Source organism: Neoarius graeffei, chromosome 7 (assembly GCF_027579695.1).
Source record: "Neoarius graeffei isolate fNeoGra1 chromosome 7, fNeoGra1.pri, whole genome shotgun sequence".
NCBI classification, from domain to species: Eukaryota; Metazoa; Chordata; class Actinopteri; order Siluriformes; family Ariidae; genus Neoarius; species Neoarius graeffei.
The window spans coordinates 62,208,537-62,233,351 of NC_083575.1; the positions used below are offsets into that span (position 1 = coordinate 62,208,537).

General features: G+C 40.7%; 1 protein-coding gene across 1 annotated transcript; it reads right to left on the bottom strand.

Annotated features, from left to right (window-relative positions):
* Positions 1–390: 390 nt before the first annotated feature.
* LOC132888891 (L-threonine ammonia-lyase) lies at positions 391–24,691 on the bottom strand. The gene is made up of 11 exons (XM_060924986.1): positions 24,588–24,691; positions 19,118–19,469; positions 18,517–18,633; positions 17,511–17,752; positions 17,072–17,237; positions 14,388–14,487; positions 14,136–14,211; positions 13,026–13,151; positions 11,617–11,784; positions 710–767; positions 391–489 (listed from the first exon to the last, which is right to left on the bottom strand). The coding sequence occupies exons 1-11, from the start codon at positions 24,689–24,691 to the stop codon at positions 391–393; spliced, it is 1,608 nt and encodes a 535-aa protein (XP_060780969.1).
* Between the last annotated feature and the right edge of the window lie 124 nt (positions 24,692–24,815).

Consider the following 24,815-nt stretch of genomic DNA (forward strand, 5'->3'; position numbering starts at 1 on the left):
GACTGACATATTACAGAGCGTATTTCAAACACTCATAACTTGCTCTAGCAGCGACAAAATAGCTATCAAAAATACATTCCTGTATTTAATAAAATGAGAAATAGAATTTTGATTAAAAAAAATTGCCTTCAGTTCTACTTTAATACATGTTCAACATAACTAGAAATATTGCTGTAGAAAGTTCGCATTAACACTGACTCAGTGGATCAGTGAATATGGATGTATGTGATATTTATGCTACGTGTGCATTTATGTTTTTGTTGTGTCTGAGTTATGTTTGGGTTCTGTCTATTGATGTGTTTTTGTCTGTAAAAGCTATTGATGATGTGTGTGCGAGTTTGTGCATGCATTAACAGAGCAGCAGTCATTATGTTGTCCGTAGTCACAAGTTCACCAATCCAGCCAGTGCAGTGTGGGGTAGAGATCAGACAACGTCCTGCGTAGGTGACAGTTCTGATTTTTATCCCTCAGCTCCACGACACACTCAACCTGTTCAAACACGCAGCACAATCTTGGCTGAAAAACCTTTCTGGAATAAGCAACACTGTGTTAATAGGATGTGAGTGTGCTATTTAGTTCTGTGGAGTGAGTGGCTGCTTAAGCATGTGCAAGTGACAGCCTGAGTGATCTCTTTAAGCCTCCATTATGCAATACAGACAGGAAATGAAGGCAGGGATAGACTGCTGACACAAGAAGCTATTTTTTTTACCTGTACTTGGAAGAGATTTACCCCATCACTGTACCTCCTGTGGCAAATATCCAACAACCTGAAGAAAAATATGTGCAAATATCAGTGGCACAAAACAAATAGCTAGTCTCTGTGAAACAGGACTAATCAATAGCATTTTCATATTCAATGTTAGCATTTCGGTTGGATTTTCTTATTCTTTCATTGACAAAGTACTAACATACACTGCCTGGCCAAAAAAAAGCCATTTGGATTAAGCACATATTTAAAAGTCTGACTGATTACATTACAAGCATTTAGTAGAAGCTCCTTTCCAGAGTGACGTACAGGTACAACGTATCCAGAGCAGCCTGGTGAGCAATTGGCTTGCTCAAGGTCACTTCAGCCATTCCTGCTGATCTGGAGAATTGAACCGGTGACCTTTTCAACCCAAAGCTGCTTCTCTAACCATTAGACCATGGCTTTCCTGTTTGGCGTGGATAATTACTGCATTGATTAACGTGTTTCAGTTGGCACCAATTCTTTTAACCCTAACTGATGCAGTGAATAGTTTCCCTTATCAAAAAGAAGTATACTTCAAGTTCATTTTATTAAATATACTTAAGTAAAGTATATTTCCTTAAGTATACTTTTGTGTACCAAGTATACTGATTATCAGTGTACTTCCAGTATACTTGTAAGTAAACTAATCTAATACTTCTTAGGACTAAATTGGCCTACTTTTATAAAAAGTATACTTTAAGTCTAAGAGAAATACATTCTGAGTATACAACTAGTATTTTTTATTTTGCACTGCAAGTAGACCACAAGTAAACTTGTATACTAATAGTTTACTAGTTCTATACTTGTAGTCCACTCTTTAGTTTACAAAAGCATACTTCATAGTATACTGGAAATATACTAGGAGTTTACTTGTTTTATACTTCTAGTCTACTTTTTAGTTTATTAAAGTATACTTTGTAGTGTACTGGAAATATATTATTGGTTTACTCGTTACACACTTCTAGTCCACTTTTTAGTTTATAAAAATATACTTTATAGCATATTAGAAATATACTGGTTACTGGCTATATACATCTAGTCCACTTTTTAGTTTGGAAGTGTACTGCAGTTACCCTTCGAGGTATACTATTAGTTTTCTAGCTCTAACCCTTATCTCATGGACACTACCAGTAGACAACTTAAGTGTTTTGTACCTTAAGTTACAATGAAGTTATAAAGGTAAGAATTCACAAAATAACAACAGATACTCAGGATTAAGAACATTCATTTTCTTTAAAAATCAAAATTTAAAGCAACATTGGATTAAATGCCAAAGTATAAAAACATGGCAATGACAACTGAAATTGACATCCAAGCTCTAAAGAATGAATGAATAAATTAAATAAAAAACCTTATATGGAACCACAGACATATCTAAGAGTCAACAATGCTGTCTAACCCAGCAAAGAGCAGTAACAGAAAACATGCTGCCGTATATCACAAAGAAGCCAATATGTGTGAAAAAGAAGTATGTTATAGGCTACTATCAAAAGGATAAGCACAACTACAGGGCGAGTACACTTAAACATAAGGCACAAATATTTTAATACTTTATTACACTTTTGTTAAATATATCTTGATCAAAAGTTTAAGTATAAGCTTAATATACTTAGACTTTTCGATATACTTTTCAGTATAAGTCAAGTATACTTATGTATAACTTTATTAAGTATATCTCTAAGTAAATAAAAAGGAAACTGAAAGCATACTCTTATTTTTAGTTGAAAAGAAGTATACTAGAAGCACACTTGAATAAACTTCTTTTTTTGTAAGGGTTCTCATTTCTTTAAAAACCATGTCAGAAAACGTATCCCATAATTATTTAAAAGATGTTACTGTATTTCAGAAGGAACACATTATTGTCCTGCATCAAGCAAACAAAACAACTAAGGAGATTGCTGAAATTACTGGAATTGGATTAAGAAATGTCTAACGCATTATTAAAACATGGAAGGATTGTGGTGAACCGTCAACTTTGTGGAAGAAATGTGGTCGGAGATCACTTAAATGCTTGGTGAAGTCAAATTGTACAAAATTGGTAGTAGAACACACAGCTATGTTTAAACGTGAATGCAAGAGCATTTCCATAGATACAATGCGACAAGAACTCACAGGATTGGGACTAAACAGCTGTGTGGCCATAAGAAAGCCACTTGTTAAAGATTGGACTCTAGAGCAATGGAAAAAGGCCATGTGGTCTGATGAGTCCAGATTTACCCTATAGACCAGTTCACACGTATCACCGCGCATGCGCAGGGGTCAAAGGTCGAGGCCTCATCAGAGATGAAAACATGGTGGCAAACAAGCCAAACCTTAGCAAATACGCCTTATGGAAGAAGGCAGAATTGCAGAGGCATATGAGAGAACGGGGATTGCCAACTACCATGGGGGTAGAAGAGTTAAGGGCGCTTGCATATGCCACAGATATTTTGAAAATCCAGCCTGTACCGTCCAAGGAAGATGAAGAAAAATCGAGGTATGTACCCGGTGATACTGCCACGCCCACTGCAGTTTTTGACAGGTCAACGACTCATAGTTATAGTTCTATATCTGACACGGAGAAATAATATAAGTCGTGCTGCCTACCAGATTACAGTTGTCTGTTTTATTGTATCAGTACTAGTATCACTTACTATACGCATCAGTCATAGATTAGTCCAGTACAACATGACCAGCTTGCTTTTTTTCCGAATCCATTCTTTTCTGTGTATCAGGATTCTGCCTTTCAGTAGGAAAGGTGAACAGCAAGAAAGGTGGAGGGCATGTGCAGCACGGGCGCAGATAGAGGGGGGGACGGGGGGGATTCGTCCCGCCCAGATTTAAATTCACCTCGTTCGGTCCCCCCCACTTATAGGGAGGAAAAAACGTCTATGCTGTCTTATTTCTTTGCATAAGGCAAACCTCACGGAAAAATCAAAAGACTAATTACCATTCGGTTTATTGAGGTGCACAGCAGTGTATACATAGTTGGAACTGCGCAGACTGCACAGGTTGCGAGCTCGAGCTTGGTTGCTATGGTTACCCACAAGTTTGACAGGCATATCAGGGACAGCGCCTCCTAGTTCAGGACCCCAACACGGCATGATGAAGGGTGCCAAAAGGCAGAAAACGATTGCATCGTTTAAAAAAAAAACACGACTGTAAGTAAACTGTGCCTTACTTTATCATATCACCTTGCAATTTTTTGATAGTCTGTTCAAAGTAATGTCGTAGTGAAAGTAAAATCGTACGGAGTAGAGATGCCTTTCTGGTAGCCTCCTTCTTTCGGTGGTAGCCTGTAGATACAGTGCTCAGAAGGCAGTTTTAATGTTTAATCTGGCGTTCCCTGCCATAATTTCAGCGAGCATATTGTTTCATAAGGAAACTTTGCGAAGAGTTGTTGACTGACTGCCGCTCACGCAACACACAGGCAGAGTTAGAAAGTCAGGATGCACTGGTTTACACTTTACACACACACACGTAGCCCAGCCTCTCGCTATGTTTAACAGTTGGAACTTAGCGGTTTTAAAACTAGTTTTGCAGTTTTGCAATTTCTGTGCGTGATGATAATGTGTAAACTTTGGATTTCCATAGGCTATGTTAAAATGTTATCATTGTCCTGGCCTGGAGGTAGTTCCTGGTGATGGCAGTGAGGGAGGTGAAATAACATTCAAAAGTTTGGGGTCACCCAGACAATTTTGTGTTTTCCATGAAAAGTCACACTTTTATTTCCCACCATAAGTTGTAAAATGAATAGAAAATATAGTCAAGACATTTTTCTGGCCATTTTGAGCATTTAATCGACCCCACAAATGTGATGCTCCACAAACTCAATCTGCTCAAAGGAAGGTCAGTTTTATAGCTTCTCTAAAGAGCTCAACTGTTTTCAGCTGTGCTAACATGATTGTACAAGGGTTTTCTAATCATCCATTAGCCTTCTGAGGCAATGAGCAAACACATTGTACCATTAGAACACTGGAGTGAGAGTTGCTGGAAATGGGCCTCTATACACCTATGGAGATATTGCACCAAAAACCAGACATTTGCAGCTAGAATAGTCATTTACCACATTAGCAATGTATAGAGTGGATTTCTGATTAGTTTAAAGTGATCTTCATTGAAAAGAACAGTGCTTTTCTTTCAAAAATAAGGACATTTCAAAGTGACCCCAAACTTTTGAACGGTAGTGTGTGTGTGTATGTGTGTGTGTATGTGTGTGTGTGTGTGTGTGTGTGTATATATATATATATATATATAATATACAAAATGGAATCATTTGCTGACAGCTCAGTCCCCCCCAGTTCAAAAATCCTATCTGTGCCCCTGATGTGCAGGCGCCAACATTGTGCTTGAATCCTAAAATTACATCATATAAATGTGAAGAAGCTAGATTGGATAGATACTGAAATAAACAAGATCTACTAGATCAATTAAACGCACAGATACAAGGGGTTGGCTAATGATGTCTTTGAATAAGGGTGCCCAGCGACGGGAAGTGATCGCATTCATGATAATACTCACTACAGACAATGATTATCGGCGAGAGTGAAAATCAAGGCAGGTCCATGAACATGAATCTGACAGCTGACAAGGTCAGGATATACAGTGGTGCTTAAAAGTTTGTGAACCCTTTAGAATTTTCTATATTTCTGCAAAAATATGACCCAAAATATCATCAGATTTTCACACAAGTCCTAAAAGTAGATAAAGAGAACCCAGTTAAACAAATGAGACAAAAATATTATACTTGGTCATTTATTTATTGAGGAAAATGATCCAATATTACATATCTGTGAGTGGCAAAAGTATATGAACCTTTGCTTTCAGTATCTGGTGTGACCCCCTTGTGCAGCAATAACTGCAACTAAACGTTTCCGGTAACTGTTGATCAGTCCTGCACACCGGCTTGGAGGAATTTTAGCCCATTCCTCAATACAGAACAGCTTCAAATCTGGGATGTTGGTGGGTTTCCTCACATGAACTGCTCGCTTCAGGTCCTTCCACAACATTTTGATTGGATTAAGGTCAGGACTTTGACTTGGCCATTCCAAAACATGAACTTTATTCTTCTTTAACCATTCTTTGGTAGAACGACTTATGTGCTTAGGGTCGTTGTCTTGCTGCATGACCCACCTTCTCTTGAAATTCAGTTTGTGGACAGATGTCCTGACATTTTCCTTTAGAATTCACTGGTATAATTCAGAATTCATTGTTCCATCAATGATGGCAAGCCGTCCTGGCCCAGATGCAGCAAAACAGGCCCAAACCATGATACTACCACCACCATGTTTCACAGATGGGATAAGGTTCTTATGCTGGAATGCAGTGTTTTCCTTTCTCCAAACTTAACGCTTCTCATTTAAACCAAATTGTTCTATTTTGGGCTCAGCAGTCCACAAAAAATTTTTCCAATAGCCTTCTGGCTTGTCCATGTGATCTTTAGCAAACTGCAGACAAGCAGCAAGTTTTTTGGAGAGCAGTAGCTTTCTCCTTGCAACCCTGTCATGCACACCATTGTTGTTCAGTGTTCTCCTGATGGTGGATTCATGAACATTAACATTAGCCAATGTGAGAGAGGCCTTCAGTTGCTTAGAAGTTACCCTGGGGTCCTTTGTGACCTCGCCAACTATTACACGCCTTGCTCTTGGAGTGATCTTTGTTGGTCGACCACTCCTGGGGAGGGTAACAATGGTCTTGAATTTCCTCCATTTGTACACAATCTGTCTGACTGTGGATTGGTGGAATCCAAACTCTTTAGAGATGGTTTTGTAACCTTTTCCAGCCTGATGAACATCAACAACGCTTTTTCTGAGGTCCTCAGAAATCTCCTTTGTTTGTGCCATGATCCACTTTCACAAACATGTGTTGTGAAGATCAGACTTTGATAGATCCCTGTTCTTTAAATAAAACAGGGTGCCCACTCACACCTGATTGTCATCCTATTGATTGAAAACACCTGACTCTAATTTCACCTTCAAATTAACTGCTAATCCTAGAGGTTCACATACTTTTGCCACTCACAGATATGTAATATTGGATCATTTTCCTCAATAAGTAAATGACCAAGTATCATATTTTTGTCTAATTTGTTTAACTGGGTTCTCTTTATCTACTTTTAGGACTTGTGTGAAAATCTGATGATGTTTTAGGTCATATTTATGCAGAAATATAGAAAATTCTAAAGGGTTCACAAACTTTCAAGCACCACTGTAAACGAACCTTTGCATTAAACTGGGTGCTTGGATTCACATACTTTTTTCTGTATACACTCACTTAAATGTACACTACAGTCTTCTCACATCCACTGTTCACGCAGTCAACGTCCATTGTGGCAATCGACAACACAACAGTGTCCGCACAGCGAGCCTGTAGCCTCCGCCATTGTTGACGTGCTCTACTTCTGCTCGTTTATGAGGCCTTAACCTTTGACCTTTCCCACAACTCCTTGCGCGTTGCCGTGTTTGTGAACTCATCTATTCCAGAGTGATGGGCGTGTCAGGGTAAGAAGGGAAGCTCATGAATTGATGCAGCCATCATGTATAGTGGCCACTGTACAAGCCTCTGGAGGCAGTGTGATGATCTGTGGTTGCTTCAGATGGTCAGGTCGAGGCTCAGCAACGTTATGGGGCAATAAAATGAAGTCCTGAATGTTCTGAATGACGGGATTATCAAATCAATGGATTTTTTTTCTTCCCTGCTGGCATGGGCATATTCCAGGATGACAATGCCAGGATTCATTGAGCTCAAATACTGAAAGAGTGGTTCAAGGAGCATGAGGAATCATTTTCACACATGAATTGGCCACCAGAGTTCTAACCTTAAAGGAGATATGCAGAACCATGGCCTCACTTTTTGTTTATAAATGCCTTGAGACCTCAAGAATGGCACAGGAATAGTTTTAAGCGTTAACAATACATCTAATATAGTCATTTTTATGATTAAAATGATTCATATCGGTAGCGGTCTGAGTGAATTACCTTGACATCTGTGGCGTCACCGCGGTAAGGCTACTGGTCTCATCGCCATTTTCGCGATACTAAAACACAGAGCTGACTGCAACTCCGATCCTCCATTTTGAGCTAATTTATCGCCAAGCCATGTAGATGTGTTGCTCGCAGGTGCAACAACATGACAGAAGGTGGATTTACGTTGCATTCATGGCCCAAGAATGTTTAAACTGCAAAGATTTGGATGCGTTTTGCGAGAAGTTCACGGGCACATTGGGCGCCTATGAAGTGGTCTCTCCTCTGCTCTGCAGATTTTACTGAAGACTCATGCAAAACCTCTGATCTGTTGAGGAGCATTGGCTATAAGCCCGTATTGAAAGAGGGTGCAGTACCAACAATTAAAGGAAAAGAAAACTACAAGAAAAGGAAAGCAAGTTCAGGTGCACCAGTTCTCCCAGAGTGTGAGCTGAGGGATGTTGCTAAAACCTGGGATGGGACGGGACATATTTTTGCTCGGGCAGTGACCTCCCCGCGGTTGTTGCTAAAACCGGTGACGTCCCATCCCAGGTTTTAGTAATTGTTTGAGCCGAGCAGTAATGGCGGAGTACTCAGTATGGAGAAAACGGAGAATGAGTGGACCAGCCGTCTGATTTCTCCATTGGATATGCTTGCCTCAGCAACAATATCTCACCATTCATTCGCTTCTTACGTGGATGAAGTGAATGAACGGAGAACTGAACGAACAACAGAAAGTCAGATTGTTTCAAAACAATCGGCCACAAGGTCGGCCTTCAAGAAGCGAGAACACGGACAGGTAAGCTGCGACTCTCATTTGCATACAAAACAACAAAATCAACAACAATCGTTGTTTACCTGCATTTAGATTAATACATATAACTTATATTGTGTGTTTAAAGGGCTGATGACACGAACATGACTATGCAATTTCTTAAATAAACTATACAACACGGCAAACATGTTAGATTTCTGTTATAATTACATGAAAAGAAGCTGTTGTTACGCAAATATCCAACTTTTAATTGCACAGCGCAAGAAAACTGGGTCCGTGGCTCGCGGCCATGTTGTGACGTCAGCGGAAGAACATGCTGCGGTTCACTGGCTGTTCTACTCTGGTTCTACTCAATGGAAATGGTGCACGAAAACGCCGGTGAACTCTCTAGTGCTAGCTCTTCTTCTTCTGGGAGTCTAGAATTGTGTTGATCTCTTCCGAATAGAATCTATGATAGCCTGCCCTCTTTACCCTTTGCCTCCCGTTGCTAGGCGGCAGTTACATGAAAGCCGCAAGCTTTCACAAGCAAATACATGACTGATATCACGCCGACTTTATGATTACATTTATGATTATCATGTAGAATCTATAGCTCTACGTACCTTTATCTTATGTCGTTTCACAACACATGTTCTGACAGGAGGACTGTCTTTGGATCCGGCATAGCTACTAGTAGACCCCCTCCGGAATACTGGCAGTGTTGCCAGATTGGGAGGAATCCCGCCCAGTTGGGTGTTTTCAAGTGCATTTTGGTGGGTTTTGAACATATTTTGGGCTGGAAAACGTCAGCAGTATCTGGCAACAGATACTGGTGACGTTTTCCAGCCCAAAATATGTTCAAAACCCACCAAAATGCACTTGAAACCGCTCAACTGGGCGGGAAACCTCCCAATCTGGCAACACTGTGTAGGCACTGCTGATGGTAGTAACACACGTTTGTGCTGAACTGAACACCCAAGAGATTCTTTTAAGCTGGGAAGAGTGTCAAAACAATCCAAATCGAAGTGTTCAGAGCACAGGACGGATGTTGGTGAGGGCTCCCACTTGTCACGAGTGCGCCTGACTTGCTTCACCCACTTTGCATGCAGCTCGGGATCTCTGGGAAACTTGAATAAACTTACCCCATCCTTGTAGGTTTTGGAGCAAAAGCCGGCAACACAACGCGAAGGCATAATAACTAATATATATAATACTAATAATGACAAACTGAACACCTGTCACATCAACAACAAACTGGTAAGTTAGGACGAAGGTTCTTTCGCTGACGTCATATAGCTCCTCCTCCTCTTTCGTCTCCTGGGTGCTGCAGCCCCATCAAATTTGCCCAAATAGCCGCGTTTTTTATCTCATCTCATCTCATTATCTCTAGCCGCTTTATCCTTCTACAGGGTCGCAGGCAAGCTGGAGCCCATCCCAGCTGACCACGGGCGAAAGGCGGGGTACACCCCGGACAAGTCGCCAGGTCATCACAGGGCTGACACATAGACACAGACAACCACTCACACTCACATTCACACCTACGGTCAATTTAGAGTCACCAGTTAACCTAACCTGCATGTCTTTGGACTGTGGGGGAAACCGGAGCACCCGGAGGAAACCCACGCGGACACGGGGAGAACATGCAAACTCCACACAGAAAGGCCCTCGCCGGCCCCGGGGCTCGAACCCAGGACCTTCTTGCTGTGAGGCGACAGCACTAACCACTACACCACCGTGCCGCCCCGCGTTTTTTATCATAACTTGTAAAATAGGCGCCTTCGTGAATTAATATATGGTTCATCGGGAATTACTTTTTATGTTATAAAACATCGCCAAAGATGTCAAAAACGTGTCATCTCATCTCATTATCTCTAGCCGCTTTATCCTTCTACAGGGTCGCAGGCAAGCTGGAGCCTATCCCAGTTGACTACGGGCGAAAGGCGGGGTACACCCTGGACAAGAAACGTGTCATCAACACTTTAAATTACCGGTATAAGATTATTTAATTTGCTTCAGAATGTGATTGTCTCAGTTCATCTGATTGTTTAATTAGCCTTTTATGTTTTATCAGTGAAAATGCATGCATGTACATGTATGTTGCATAAGTTATAACACTTATCCTCTTTTAATGACAGTCAACCCACAATCAATGAAATCAAATCAGTCTTAGTTGAGCAAGTTGGTAACGGAATTTCTTACTTTCACCATAAATGTTTATTTATATGACTTTGGTCTATAGCTGTCAAAGGCCTCGGCCTTAAAACCGGTTCCTGCTGTGATGCCACACGCTCAGGGCTGGCTCAGCTCGAATGCCAACTTTGTGGTCGATTTTAACTCTCAAAAATATATATATATTTTTAAATTCCCATTTATGCAGCATACAAGAGTCAAGGATGGAGATACTATCCACTCAGAAATTTATTTAAAAATAAAGGTTCTGCATATCTCCTTTAACCTCACTGAAAATCTTTGGGATTCCAAATGTGTTCCCATTTGGAGAAGATTTTACGGAGTGGTTTGACTCTCCTGTTGTCAATCCAAGATCTTACACTGCAAAAAATGATAACTTAGCAAGTGAAAATATCTTGAAAATAATTAAAATGATCTAGCATTTCCTATTAGAAGAATACAAGACACCAATTCTGAGATTATTAAACTTAGTTCTAGATTGCAACCAACTTATTCTAAGATGTCTTATCAAGTAAAAATATCTGTCCATGCAGCAAGATAATTTCACTAGTATTCCGTAATTTTCTCCTCAAATTCAGTTTTCAATTTTTTGCAGTGTAGCAAAAACAATTATGTGACTCTGGATGGACATAAATGTTGTGACACTGTATAAGGTTGTCAAAACAATTCTATGGCGAATGTGGGCCATAATGAAATCTAAAGGCGGTACAACAAAATATTATAGTGTGACTTTTTTTTGACCAGGCATTGTATTTTCAAGTGTGTTTTACTGACAGATTCTGGTAACTTGATTAATTCTGTCTTGGATACCAGATTATTGCTTCCTTTTCCATGTGCAGTCATATGAGAATGTTTGTGGTGTGTACTGTATTTCTGCAAATCACCATTTTCTTGTGATAATTAATTACTAATGATAAATTATTGCTGTCAATCCCCATGCAGTTGCTCTACAACTACAATTAAAAGTTAACTGGATGCAAAGCCTTCTCTTTTCTTCTGACCTGACGTCTTCCCGAGCCAGTATATTCAGCAGTTTAGCCATGTCTCCTGGCCCGTCTCCTAGCTGCACACTGAAGTGGCTCACGCGGTCGTCCAGCACCAGAGCTCTATCGACACACTCCCTCACCAAGTCCAGCTCCATGTTAGCGCTGGCAACTACCACTGCTACTCTGTATGGGTCCACACACATACACACACACACACACACACACACAATTGTTGACAGCTACAGAAATAATCCTGGTATGATACTACTATACCTGCCTCTATCCCCATGTCAGCTGGGGTTGACTCCAGTTTCCACCACGATGGATGGATGGATGATAGTACTATCCTGAATTGTCAACTTTCCTTTTAAATGTTGAGGCAAATATCCCATTTTGTTACTCTTTAAAAGATGATGTTATTAAAAGAATGACAGTTTACATCAGTATACACTCACTGGCCACTTTAATAGGAACTTGTTCTTGATTCTAAGATTTCTGTCCTTGGCTGGCAGGAGTGGAACCCAATGTGTTCTTCTGCTGTTGCATGCTGAGATGCTTTTCTGCTCACCACGGTTGTAAAGAGTGATTATATGAGTTACTATATCCTTCCTGGCAGCTCGAACCAATCTGGCCATTTTGCTCTGACCTCTCTTATCAACAAGACGTTTCCACCCACAGAACTGTCGCTCACTCAATGTTTTTTGTTTTTCGCAACATTCTGTGTAAACTCTAGAGACCGTTGCATGTGAAAACCCCAGGAGATCGGCAGTTTCTGAAATACTCAAACCAGTCCATCTGGCACCAACACCCACGCCGCAGTGAAAGTCACAGAGATCACAATTTTTCCCATTCTGATGTTTGAAGTGAACATTAACTGAAGCTCTTGATTTGTATCTGCATGATTTTATGCATTGTGCTGCTGTCAAGGGATTGGCTGATTAGAGAACTGCGTAAAACAGCGGGTGTATGGGTGCTCCTAATAAAGCGACCAGTGAGTGTATTTAGTTTATATTCAGTATCTTTAAACTGACCTTAAATTACCTAGAGACAAGAAAGTCATGGATTATGTTATTCTGAAACCATTACATTTATATTGAGTCTGTGCCTATGGTTAATATTGATCCTAGGTGCACTATATTTAAAAAAAATAATCACATTTTTTTTTTGAATTTCAGTGGCATGCTGTGTCTTAAAATAGCATTAGCCTGTTGCGTAACACTAGTGTCATTGCAGCATTATTTCACTCCCATATTGACCCCATTCGGAACTACTCTCACTTCAGTGGCTTATAATTTCTTATAATAGCAATATAGTGTAGCGTAGCAGCACTGCAGTGTCATTGCAGCATTTTCTCACTACAGTGTTGACCTCATTCAGGATTACTCTCATTGAGTGGCCATTAAATGATTTGTAGTGCAGCTCACCTTTTACCCTTTAACTCTGGAAGTTGACCAGCCAAGATGGCTGCCAGTCCAATGGCTCCCTCAGTATCTACAGTGGTGTGCTCGTACTCCTGAAACCTCAGCATGGCCACCAAATTGTCTTTCTCTCTATGGTAAGAACAATAAATCAGGGTCAAGAGACTTTAGCTTTCATTTATGGTCCTGAAATTGTGCTCAGTAGAAACTGGTTGGTTTGTTGATCTCATCTGAATCAGTTTAATTAATATTAATGTGAATTAGCAAATCACCATGGATGCTAGCAAGGTAAATGATGTAAAAGAGATACTTAGAAAAGAAGCTAACAAGTTTAGATTAGCAGAATGATCTGTGAAGGTTATGATTTAAGGAACTTTTGGTTTCTAGAGCGTTCAAGCTGTCCAGTTTTTCTTGGTCTGTTCTTATGTGTTTCTACAGAGTTATTTAAGTATTTTAACTATCAGAATGTTAAAGCAAAGGTTTCTGTTATGGTTTTAGTCTGACTGGGAATGTGAGGCCTCATTGATCAACCTTATCGTAAAAGTGTGAATGTTTTGGTTGGTCAAACTGAACCAAATACACTCTCACACACGTCATTATGGCTGCTTGCGTTCAATTAGCTGTAAAGTACCAGTGCATTCATGGCATAGCTGATTTGTGTTCGCTACAAACCTCCATAAAAGGCAAAACGCACAGAGATCTGAATGCTGTAAATGCTTACTTACAGTCCTGCAGTCACCCTAGACACACACTACGGTAACTCTTCCTCCTTTTATACAGCAGCTTTTCTTTTGTCCTAATCTAATGGCTGGCCTTATTTGTTTTAATTTATGGATTTGTTTTTGATTGCTTTCCTCCAAGTGAATTATTTTTACATGAATTTTACAAAATTTGGTGAACTAGTTCATTAGTTTTTATCCAACTTGATAAATGAGGCCCTTTGTGTGAGCCACGTATAAAAATGTGACAAACCCTTTAGTTTTTTTTTTTTATCTTAAAGCCTAGTTTTCTTAAAACCTTCAAAATACCTTAATTGACATTCATTCTTTTTAACCCATGACATCCTTTCCCCCCCCTTTTTATAAATAAATAGTTTGGTACGTCAAGACATTGTACCTAACAGAGATTGTTTTATCCACCATTTTCTTGGCCATTTGCAAAGTGTGTGCTCCCAAAGAGTAGTGCATGAAATCTGTGAAACAAAGCAAGAGCTCAGGTCAAAGATGTGTCTGAATATGGAACAGCCTGCCATGAACACATAATGATGAAAAGAGACATAAGACAAGATTTGGGATAAATAATTGTTAGCAAGTGAGAAACAGGTTTTTCTTTTTCTTTTTTTTTTAATAGACAGGGGAACACACTTACCCCTATAGAGCATTTTATTTATGGTGTGGGACAAATCACTGGCAAGAGAATCGGTTGTGAGGGACTGTAGCAGAAGTGGAAACTCCTCTGGCTCAACACCCTGTTGGGGAGGGAAGCATCTAGGATGAGTAATAATTTCAGTGATAATGGCCCCTGCATTTTCCTTTGGGATTTTTGCTATAGGATTAATGCCTCTTTATTGATCATTAGCTATAAACATAATTATATGCCTAGTAATAAGTCATACCATTTTTAACAAATACCCTACCAGATGTATTACCGTTTAACACATTCATCATCCGATTACATTTTTAAAAGCCTATACTAGCTATAAGTTATTCAAGTTATACAAGAGCAAGCAATAAATGAAATGTCACCTACATGTGATGCTCGATTAGTGCCCAACTAATTTGACCATAAACCATGCGTCATCTCAGAATCCTTGATAACGTATATAGTACCAGTCAAAAGTTTGGACACCCCTACTCATTTATAGGTTTTTCTGTATTTTGACTATTTTCTGCATTTTAGAACAACACTGAAAACATCAAAACTATGAAATACAGTGGTGCTTGAAAGTTTGTGAACCCTTTAGAATTTTCTAGATTTCTGCATAAATATGACCTAAAACATCAGATTTTCACACAAGTCCTAAAAGTAGACAAAGAGAACCCAGTTAAACAAATGAGACAAAAATATTATACTTGGTCATTTATTTATTGAGGAAAATGATCCAATATGACACATCTGTGGGTGGCAAAAGTATGTGAACCTCTAGGATTAGCAGTTAATTTGAAGGTGAAATTAGAGTCAGGTGTTTTCAATCAATGGGATGACAATCAGGTGTGAGTGGGGACCCTGTTTTATTTAAAGAACAGGGATCTATCAAAGTCTGATCTTCACAACACATGTTTGTGGAAGTGTATCATTGCACGAACAAAGGAGATTTCTGAGGACCTCAGAAAAAGCATTGTTGATGCTCATCAGGCTGGCAAAGGTTACAAAAGCATCTCTAAAGAGTTTGGACTCCACCAATCCACAGTCAGACAGATTGTGTACAAATGGAGGAAATTCAAGACCATTGTTACCCTCCCCAGGAGTGGCCAACCAACAAAGATCACTCCAAGAGCAAGGCGTGTAATAGCCGGCAAGGTCACAAAGGACCCCGGGGTAACTTCTAAGCAACTGAAGGCCTCTCTCACACTGGCTAATGTTAATGTTCATGAGTCCACCATCAGGAGAACACTGAACAACAATGGTGTGCATGGCAGGGTTGCAAGGAGAAAGCCACTGCTCTCCAAAAAGAACATTGCTGCTTGTCTGCAGTTTGCTAAAGATCACGTGGACAAGCCAGAAGGCTATTGGAAAATTTTTTTGTGGACGGATGAGACCAGAATAGAACTTTTTGGTTTAAATGAGAAGCATTATGTTTGGAGAAAGGAAAACACTGCATTCCAGCATAAGAACCTTATCCCATCTGTGAAACATGGTGGTGGTAGTATCATGGTTTGGGCCTGTTTTGCTGCATCTGGGCCAGGACGGCTTGCCATCATTGATGGAACAATGAATTCTGAATTATACCAGCAAATTCTAAAGGAAAATGTCAGGACTTCTGTCCATTAACTGAATCTCAAGAGAAGGTGGGTCATGCAACAAGACAACAACCCTAAGCACACAAGTCGTTCTACCAAAGAATAGTTAAAGAAGAATAAATTTAATGTTTTGGAATGGCCAAGTCAAAGTCCTGACCTTAATCCAATCAAAATGTTGTGGAAGGACCTGAAGCGAGCAGTTCATGTGAGGAAACCCACCAACATTCCAGAGTTGAAGGTGTTCTGTACGAAGGAATGGGCTAAAATTCCTCCAAGCCGGTGTGCAGGACTGATCAACATTTACCGGAAATGTTTAGTTGCAGTTATTGCTGCACAAGGGGGTCACACCAGATACTGAAAGCAAAGGTTCACATATTTTTGCCACTCACAAATATGTAATATTGGATCATTTTCCTCAATAAATAAATAAATGACGAAGTATAATATTTTTGTCTGATTTGTTTAACTGGGTTCTCTTTATCTACCGGTACTTTTAGGACTTGTGTGAAAATCTGATGATGTTTTAGGTCATATTTATGCAGAAATATAGAAAATTCTAAAGGGTTCACAAACTTTCGAGAACCACTGTAATATCTGGAACATATATGGAATTATGTGGTAAACAAAAAAAAGTATAAACAAACAATATGTTTCATATTTTAAATTCTTCAAAGTAGCCACCATTTACCTTGATGACGCTTTGCACACTATTGGCATTATCTTAACCAGCTTCATGATATAGTTACCTGGAATGCTTTTCATTAACAGGTGTGTCTCATCAAAAGTTTATTAGTGCAATTCCTTGCCGTCTTAATGAGTTTGAGATCAAATAGTAAATAATAAAAATACAGTAAATAGCCCTATTCTACAACTGTAGCAATCCATATTATGTCAAGAACCGCTCAACTAAGTAAAGAGAAATGACATCCATCATTAAGACATGAAGTGCCTTTTAATAAAGAAAAATAAAGAAAAACCACTGAACTAGGTGTCTCCAAGCACTTGACTGGTAGTGTAAGAGTAAGCCTTAAAGAACAGAAATAATAAAATTGTCTGCATGCGTATAGTGGTTGGAATCTTGCTCAAACATACTATGACTGAGATATGAGGGTTGAGGTGTTTGATGGCAGCTGCAGTCCCAACCAGCACTCCGGTCTGTCCCCCAGCAGGCACAATGACTGCGTCAAGCTCGGGCACTTGATCATAGAGCTCTATGCCTACTGTACCCAGACCTGCCAGGTACACTGCACTGTCATCCCTGCAAGGTGGAGAGGGAGACAGATGGGTACGTGGATGAATCAGTGCTTGCATGAACACCAAAACAATCAAAGCCAAATTACTCGGTGATAAAATGCTAATGCACACTTTACATTTCTTAAAGTCTTTTTGATATTGATGAGAGAAAAAAGCCACTAGACTTTTCATACACCTAAGTGAGGCTGCTGGAATCATGATGATCACTAATGATTGAGTTTCAGCATACAAATATGCAGTAGAACAGATGGATGAGGCAAAGCATTGAGGCACTCACTCCTCTAGGCAGAGGTAGCCATTCTCCTTGGCCAGATGGCGGGCATGGTTTTGTGAGTCCTGTGCTGTGTTGCCATAAGAGATTACCACAGCCCCATAGTCCCGGTACATGCGCAGCCGTGGTGGGGAAGTGTACGCAGGCGTTATGACAAAGACTGGGATTCTCAGCTGCACTGCATGGTGAGCCACTGCCATGGAGAAACTACAGTCTGTGGCCACAATGACACCTTTCTTCTGCTCATCCTGCAAATATGTGCAAAACTTTCAGGAATTTTGGAGACCTTTATTTATTTAAAAAATTGCATAGACTTGTGCGGCAATTTGGTTTAAACCTAAGCCTAATTGAAGGGTTCTTAATTTTTGAACACACCTTAAGGATATGCTTGGAATAATGGTAATTCTGAAAAATGGTTTGATCCATCGTGAATGGCAACAGATTTTTGACCCTTGGGGTCCTGGAGTGGGTGGGGAGATGGAGGGGTGGATTGTTGGCATGGTGGAAGATGGGGAATTGATATAAAGATGGCAACTAGCTACACAGCAGAGGTAATGAGTTATTATTATTATTATTATTATTATTATTATTATTATTATTAATCTTCAGGAACCACTTCGTCCTGCTCCTGGTTGCAGTGGATACAGAGACTATCCCAGGAACGCTGGTGTGGGACAGGAATGCACTCTGGATGAGACTCCAGTACATCACAGGGAAACACAGCTGGGGCAATTTAGTGTAGCCAGTCTATCCACCAGCATGTTTTTGAGCAGATGGAGAAAACTGGAGAACCCAGAGGAAACCCACATGGAAACGGGGAGAACATGCAAAACTCCACACAGCCCAGCTTAGGCTCGAACTAGGGACCCTGGAGCTGGGAGAATTTTCCTTTAATATGAGCTTACTGAAACCTTTAAAGGTTGTTTTGTCTGCACTGACATTTCTTACCTAATTAATTTAAACTGAGTCACTCAGTTCTTTTTTTTTTTTAAAGAAGTGAAGCGTTCTTTACCTGTTTTAGTGAGGAGAGCAGATACAGAACTCCTCTCTCCTTTACTGAACCTGTGTAGTGGAGGTACTCTTTCTTCAGATAAATTTCCATGCCATATAGCTTAGATAGTCTGGAGTACTGAAAAGCAAAATGATAACTTGTTTGGTTTGCATCAGAGTTGGATGATGGTTTGTCTGTCCAAGTCCACTGAATGTTTTTCTACTGAATGCTTTTCATTCTTCCTGAAACCAAACTACTCTAAACATGGAGGCAGCTAAAATTTTTGCAGCATGAAAATCAGCAGATGCAACCCCAATCCCAGACTAACCTCCTCCTCCTTCTCTTCCTCCTCCTCCAAAAACCATGAAATGTCTCTAAACTGAAAATATTTTGGGAAAAACAAACTGGCCTCCATTTATGTTTACATTTGTTGTTTAGCCAAAAAATTTGAGGAGTAGAATATTGTTTGGATGAAGATGTTGGGATGGCTTTTGAAGTTGAATCTAATGGCTTTTGCTATTACAGGCTAAAGAATATCTTGGTCAAAATGTTTATACAGAATGTGACTCATGTGGATGGCCAGTTTTCAAATCCTGCTAGAAATTGGGTTAGGTTGACATACTGTGCAGGGGGTCTTCTGAATTCCCAACTGTTGGATATTTAATGCTGCTACACTGATGTCTTCAAAGCCAAGGTACTCAGCAGGAGGCTTGGGTGCAGGCTTGTAGTTCTTGTTGCTGTTGATGGAGGGTTTAGGAGGCCCCATCAGTTTCATCTCAGGCGCTTTAATCACTTTGGTCTTAAAGGGTCTCACGTCCACATTCAAGTACTCCTCAGCACCAAAGTCTCTGAGACGCTCTGGGCAGATGAGGTTGGGTCGATGGGTAAGGACTCCATTGCTGATGATGCTGTCTTTTTGACACCGGCCGTCATGAGATAAGCATGTCTTTATGTTACTGCTCAAATACTGGTCACTGATACAAAAAGATAAAAATATTTGTTATGGAAAAATGCCTTTTTCATTCCAAGAATCATAATTTCATTTATAAATGAAGAAAATTGAATACATTTGATTGGAAAAATAAATTATTCGTGACTACCTTTGAAACTAACTAGGTAGTGACTGGCTTTCTTTGGAACAGCTGCCAAGAAAGATATATTAAGAGACAATGATTTATGAAGATGGGTGGCCTGGTGGTGTAGTGGTTAGCACTGTTGCCTCACAACAAGAAGGTCCTGGGTTTGAGCCCAGCGGCCAGCAAGGGCCTTTCTGTGTGGAGTTTGCATGTTCTCCCTGTGTCTGCGTGGGTTTCCTCCGGGTGCTCTGGTTTCCCCCTAAGACATGCAGGTTAGGCTAATTGGTGGCTCTAAATTGACTGTAGGTGTGCGTGTGAATGGTTGTTTGTCTCTGTGTTAGCCCTGCGATAACCTGGCGACTTGTCCAGAGTGTACCCCGCCTCTTGCCCATAGTCAGCTGGGATAGGCTCCAGCTTGCCTGTGACCCTGTAGAAAAGGATAAGCGGCTACAGATAATGGATGGATTTATGAAAGGAAGTGATAATCTTAGGGATGGACTGATCTTATTCCCATTCCATTTTTGATATGGTAACAGCAGTGTGAGAGTTGATAACAGATAATCTGATAATGATATTCTTATTGTAACTGAGCAAACTTTCAAACTTCACAGGCATAAAGACAGTTTGTGTCCTAGATTCATGTGCATGATCTACAACCCCAAATCAGAAAAAGCTGGGATGGGATAGAAAATGCAAATTAAAGAAAGCAGTGATTTCTGAATTTACTTTGACTTGTATTTCATTGCAGACAGTATGAACCCAAGATATTTCATGTTTTGTCTGGCCAACTTCATTTCATTTGTTAATATTCAAAGATTCTTTATTGTCAATTCACTATATATCCAGAACATATAGGAGAATCGAAATGCCGTTTCTCTCTCACCTTACTCGTAAAAAACAGATAAAGATTACACACACACACAAAAAAAAGAAAAAACAATATATATAAATATGGATAAAAAAATTAAGAAAAACAATATATATAAATATAGATAATATAGATAAAAATACACTCTAAAATTAATGTACAAAATAGCAGTAGTGCAATACAGTACAATAACGGAGAAGGTGCTAGAAGAGCAGCTTATGAGGTGTATATGACAGTAGTGCAAATGAGCAATAGCAGCAGATACAGCAGTAATGCTAATGTTTGTGGTGTGATGTGCAAACAGATGAGTAATGCTAATGTTTGTGGTGTGATGTGCAAATGGATGAGGTAGTTTTCTTGTGTGAATGAATGTGTTACAGACCAGGGGTATAGTGGACAGAGTTCAGCATCCTGACAGCCTGGTGGATGAACCTGTTTAGCAGTCTTGTGGAGCAGGCCCGGATGCTCCGGTACCTTTTCCCTGAGGGCAGGAGGCTGAAGAGTGAGTGTGAAGGGTGGGAGATGTCACCAGTGATGCTGATGGCTCTGCGGGTGAGACGGGAGTGATAGATGTCCGTAAGGGAGGGCTGAGGGGTACCGATGATCTTGCTGGCCATGTTCACTATGCATTGCAGAGTCTTCCAGCAGGAGGCACTGCAGCCTCCGTACCACGCAGCGATGCAGCCAGTGAGGACGCTCTCAATGGTGCCCCTGTAGAATGAGCACATGATGGGGGGTGGGACTCGTGCACTCCTCAGTTTGCGGAGGAAGCAGAGGCGAGTTTGAGCCTTCTTGGCCTGTGATGCAGTGTTGTTGGACCAGGAGAGGCCCTCAGCGATGTGCACCCCTAGGAATTTGGTGCTGCTCAGCCTCTTCACTGTAGCACCATCGATGGTCAGAGGGGGATGCTGTGAGTGACCTCTCCTGAAGTCGACTACAATCTCTTTGGTCTTCTCCATGTTCAGGAAGAGATTGTTGTCTTTACTCCACTTGACCAGTTGGCTCACCTCATTCCTGTAGTTGGCTTCATCGTTGTTAGTGATGAGGCCCACCACAGTTGTGTCATCCACAAACTTGATGATGTGGTTGGTGCTGTAGATTGGTACACAGTCATGGGTCAGCAGGGTGAAGAGCAGCGGGCTGAGCATACACCTTTGTGGGGCCCCTGTGCTCAGCATGATGGTCCTGGAGGTGTTACTGCCGACCCACACGTTCTGTGGCCTCCCTGTAAGAAAGTCCACCACCCAGTTACAAAGAGAGGTGTTGAGTCCCAAATGTCCGAGTTTTTGTATTAGCTGCTGGGGAATGATTGTGTTGAATGCCGAACTGTAATCCAAGAACAGCATTCACACACAGGTGTCCTTTGAGTCCAGGTGAGTGATGGCTGGGTGTAGAGCAGTGGAGATAGCATCCTCTATGGACCTGTTTGACCTATATGCAAACTGGAATGGGTCATGAGAGGGAGGGAGAATGGACTTGATGCTCTGCATGACCAGTCGCTCAAAGCACTTCATGATGATGGAAGTCAGTGCTACGGGCTGATAGTCGTTATAGTTAGATGGGAGGGGCTTCTTTGGTACTGGTATTATGGTTGTAGCTTTGAAACACGTGGGGACAACAGCTTGGTTCAGGGAGATGTTAAAGATGTCAGCGAGGACATCCCTGAGCTCCATGGCTCAATATGCACCCACTCCTGCATTTCAAGACTGCAGCACATTCCAAAAAAAGTTGGGACGGGGGAATTTAGGGCTATTAATGAGGTAAAACAATTAGCTAATGACGTGATTTGAAACAGGTGATGTCAACAGTTGATTATAATCATGATTTGGTACAAAATCAGTATCCAGTAAAGGCCTAGTGTTTGAGGAGCAAAGATGGGCTGAAGATCTCCAGTTTGTCAACAAATATGAGGGAAAATTATTGAAATGTTAAAAAAAACAATGTTCCTCATAGAAAGATATGAAGGGATTTGGATAAATCATCCTCTGCTGTGCATGACATCATTAAAATGTTCAAGCGATCTGGAGGAATTTCGGTGCATAAAGGGCATGGGCATAAGCCTAAGCTGAACACCCATGATCTCTGATCCCTCAGACAGCACTACATTGGGAACCGTCATTCATTTATAGCTGATATAACCACATGGGCTCAGGATTACTTTGGCAAACCTTTGTCGAGTACTACAATACGGATTTACATCCACAAATGCCAGTTAAAACTTTGTTCAAAAAGGAAGCCTTATGGTAACTGTCCAGAAGTGCCATCGACTTCTCTGGGCACTGAGGCATCCGAGATGGACCATCACACAGTGGAAATGTGTACTGTGGCCAGATGAATCAGTATTTACAGGTCTTTTTTTTAAGAAATGGATGCTGTGTGCTCCATTAATGCAGAAAAGTATATTGAGATTTTGGAGCAACATATGCTGCCTTAAAGACGACCTCTTTTCCAGGGATATTTCAACAAGACAATGCAAAACCACATTCTGCACACATTACAAAGGCATGGCTATGGAAGAAGTGGGTGCCTGTCCCTCTGTCCCCAATCAAGAATGTGTGGCGAATTTTGAGACGAAAAATGTGATCAATCTGTTTGCAGGAAGAATGGGACAAAATAACATCTGAAACGCTTCATTCTTCAGTCCATAAACATCTTTTAAGTGTTGTGAGAAGGAATGGCAACATTATAAAGTGGTAAATGCTTTACTGTCCCAACTTTTTTGAAATATGTTGCAAGAATCAGAATTGAAAGTGTTTATTTTGAAAAAGCAATAAAATTCATGAGGTAAAACATAAAATAATGTGCTGACGTATTGTTTTGGGTGCAAAGCAGGTCAAAGATTATTTACAAATCATTGTTTTCAGTTTTAATTTCAATTTCAATAAACCGTCCTAGGTTTTTTTTCTGATTTGGAGTTGTTTGTCATCTGAAAGGTATAAAATGTGTCATGCTCTTACAGAAAAAAAAAATCTACTTCCATCCATCCATTATCTGTAGCCGCTTTATCCTGTTCTACAGGGTCGCAGGCAAGCTGGCGCCTATCCCAGCTGACTATGGGTGAGAGGCGGGGTACACCCTGGACAAGTCGCCAGGCCATCGCAGGGTTGACACACAGAGACAAATAACCATTCACACTCACATTCAGACCTACGGTCAATTTAGAGTCACCAGTTAGCCTAACCTGCATGTCTTTGGACTGTGGGGGAAACCGGAGCACCCGGAGGAAACCCACACAGACACGGAGAGAACATGCAAACTCCGCACAGAAAGGCCCTCCCGCGTCAGCCACTGAGCTCGAACGCAGAACTTTCTCGCTGTGAGGTGACAGTGCTAACCACTACACCACCATGCCACCTACATTAATTTTCTTCTTTTTTATTATGCTTGTGCACAATAGCAGATAATCCAGTAAAAGATGCACCAGAAAAAAAATATTGTAGAGGTGAATGCAGTGTGCTGCTCCTTATATGCTTATAAAAATGCTAAACCTTCAAAGACCATTCAGTGGTTTATTTGAAGTTGCAGAAAATACCACCAGATAGCATGAGTTTGTTGATGTGAGCCAGTCTGGTGCTTTTTGCCAGATGCAAGCTCTCGCAATATCAAGTCAGCTCTGCTTTATTCCCAGAAGCGACCTCTCACCACATTTCTCATTTTCTTCAAGACTGTCCTTCAGTGTCTCAGTAAATAACCTTTCTTGGCATTCTACAGAGGAGTAAACATATGACAATGTGGAAAGTAAGGATGAGAGTTCTATGTTTTGGAACATTAGGGAAGTGTATGGAGACAGATAGAAGACCTTGGTAAGAATGAGATACAAGAAGGACAGTTTAGGCTTTGGAATAGTAGTTGCTTGTCAAGATGTGACCCTCACTGGTGGTTTAAAATTGGCTGTATGGATGGATGATGTGTATTAATGTCTTAGATAAATCTTCTACTGAGGACAAGTCCATTATGTGGAGGAAACAAGTACAGGATGCTTTAGGGAAGGTGTAGATAACAGGTTACAAGCACAAGTGGGGAAATCAGGAGGAAACAAAGGCTCGGTTAGGACTACAGAGGTTCTAGAGGAGGTGGTGATGTGATAGGAATGTCTCACTTCTGGGAATCTTTGAGATTTAGAAAGTCTGAGATTTTGAATTTCCCACCTGTGCCAGAAGGGGTCGTACTCCTCACTGTCATTGAATCCCTTCCATGCTCGTGAGCTCTCCTTCACATAGTTTGTATAGAAAAACTGCGCAGCAAAGTTCATTCTGAATCTTGAGTTACTGAGTTAGGCAAAACCTCCAGTTCTTATCTGGACTTTTTCCTCTCCTGTGGGTAGGATCTGCAGGTGCAGTGACAGTGTGCTGTTCTCCTCACTCTGTTGTAGTGCA

What these genes read in the sequence shown, in the direction of transcription:
- LOC132888891 (XM_060924986.1), bottom strand. Translation starts at nt 24,691, where the DNA reads ATGAACTTTGCTGCGCAGTTTTTCTATACAAACTATGTGAAGGAGAGC. An exon ending in TTCAGAAGACCCCCTGCACA is followed by an intron (nt 18,634 to 19,117) that starts GTATGTCAACCT and finishes TTTGCTTTTCAG; the next exon opens with TACTCCAGACTATCTAAGCT. An exon ending in AAATAAAATGCTCTATAGGG is followed by an intron (nt 14,212 to 14,387) that starts GTAAGTGTGTTC and finishes TTTGTTTCACAG; the next exon opens with ATTTCATGCACTACTCTTTG.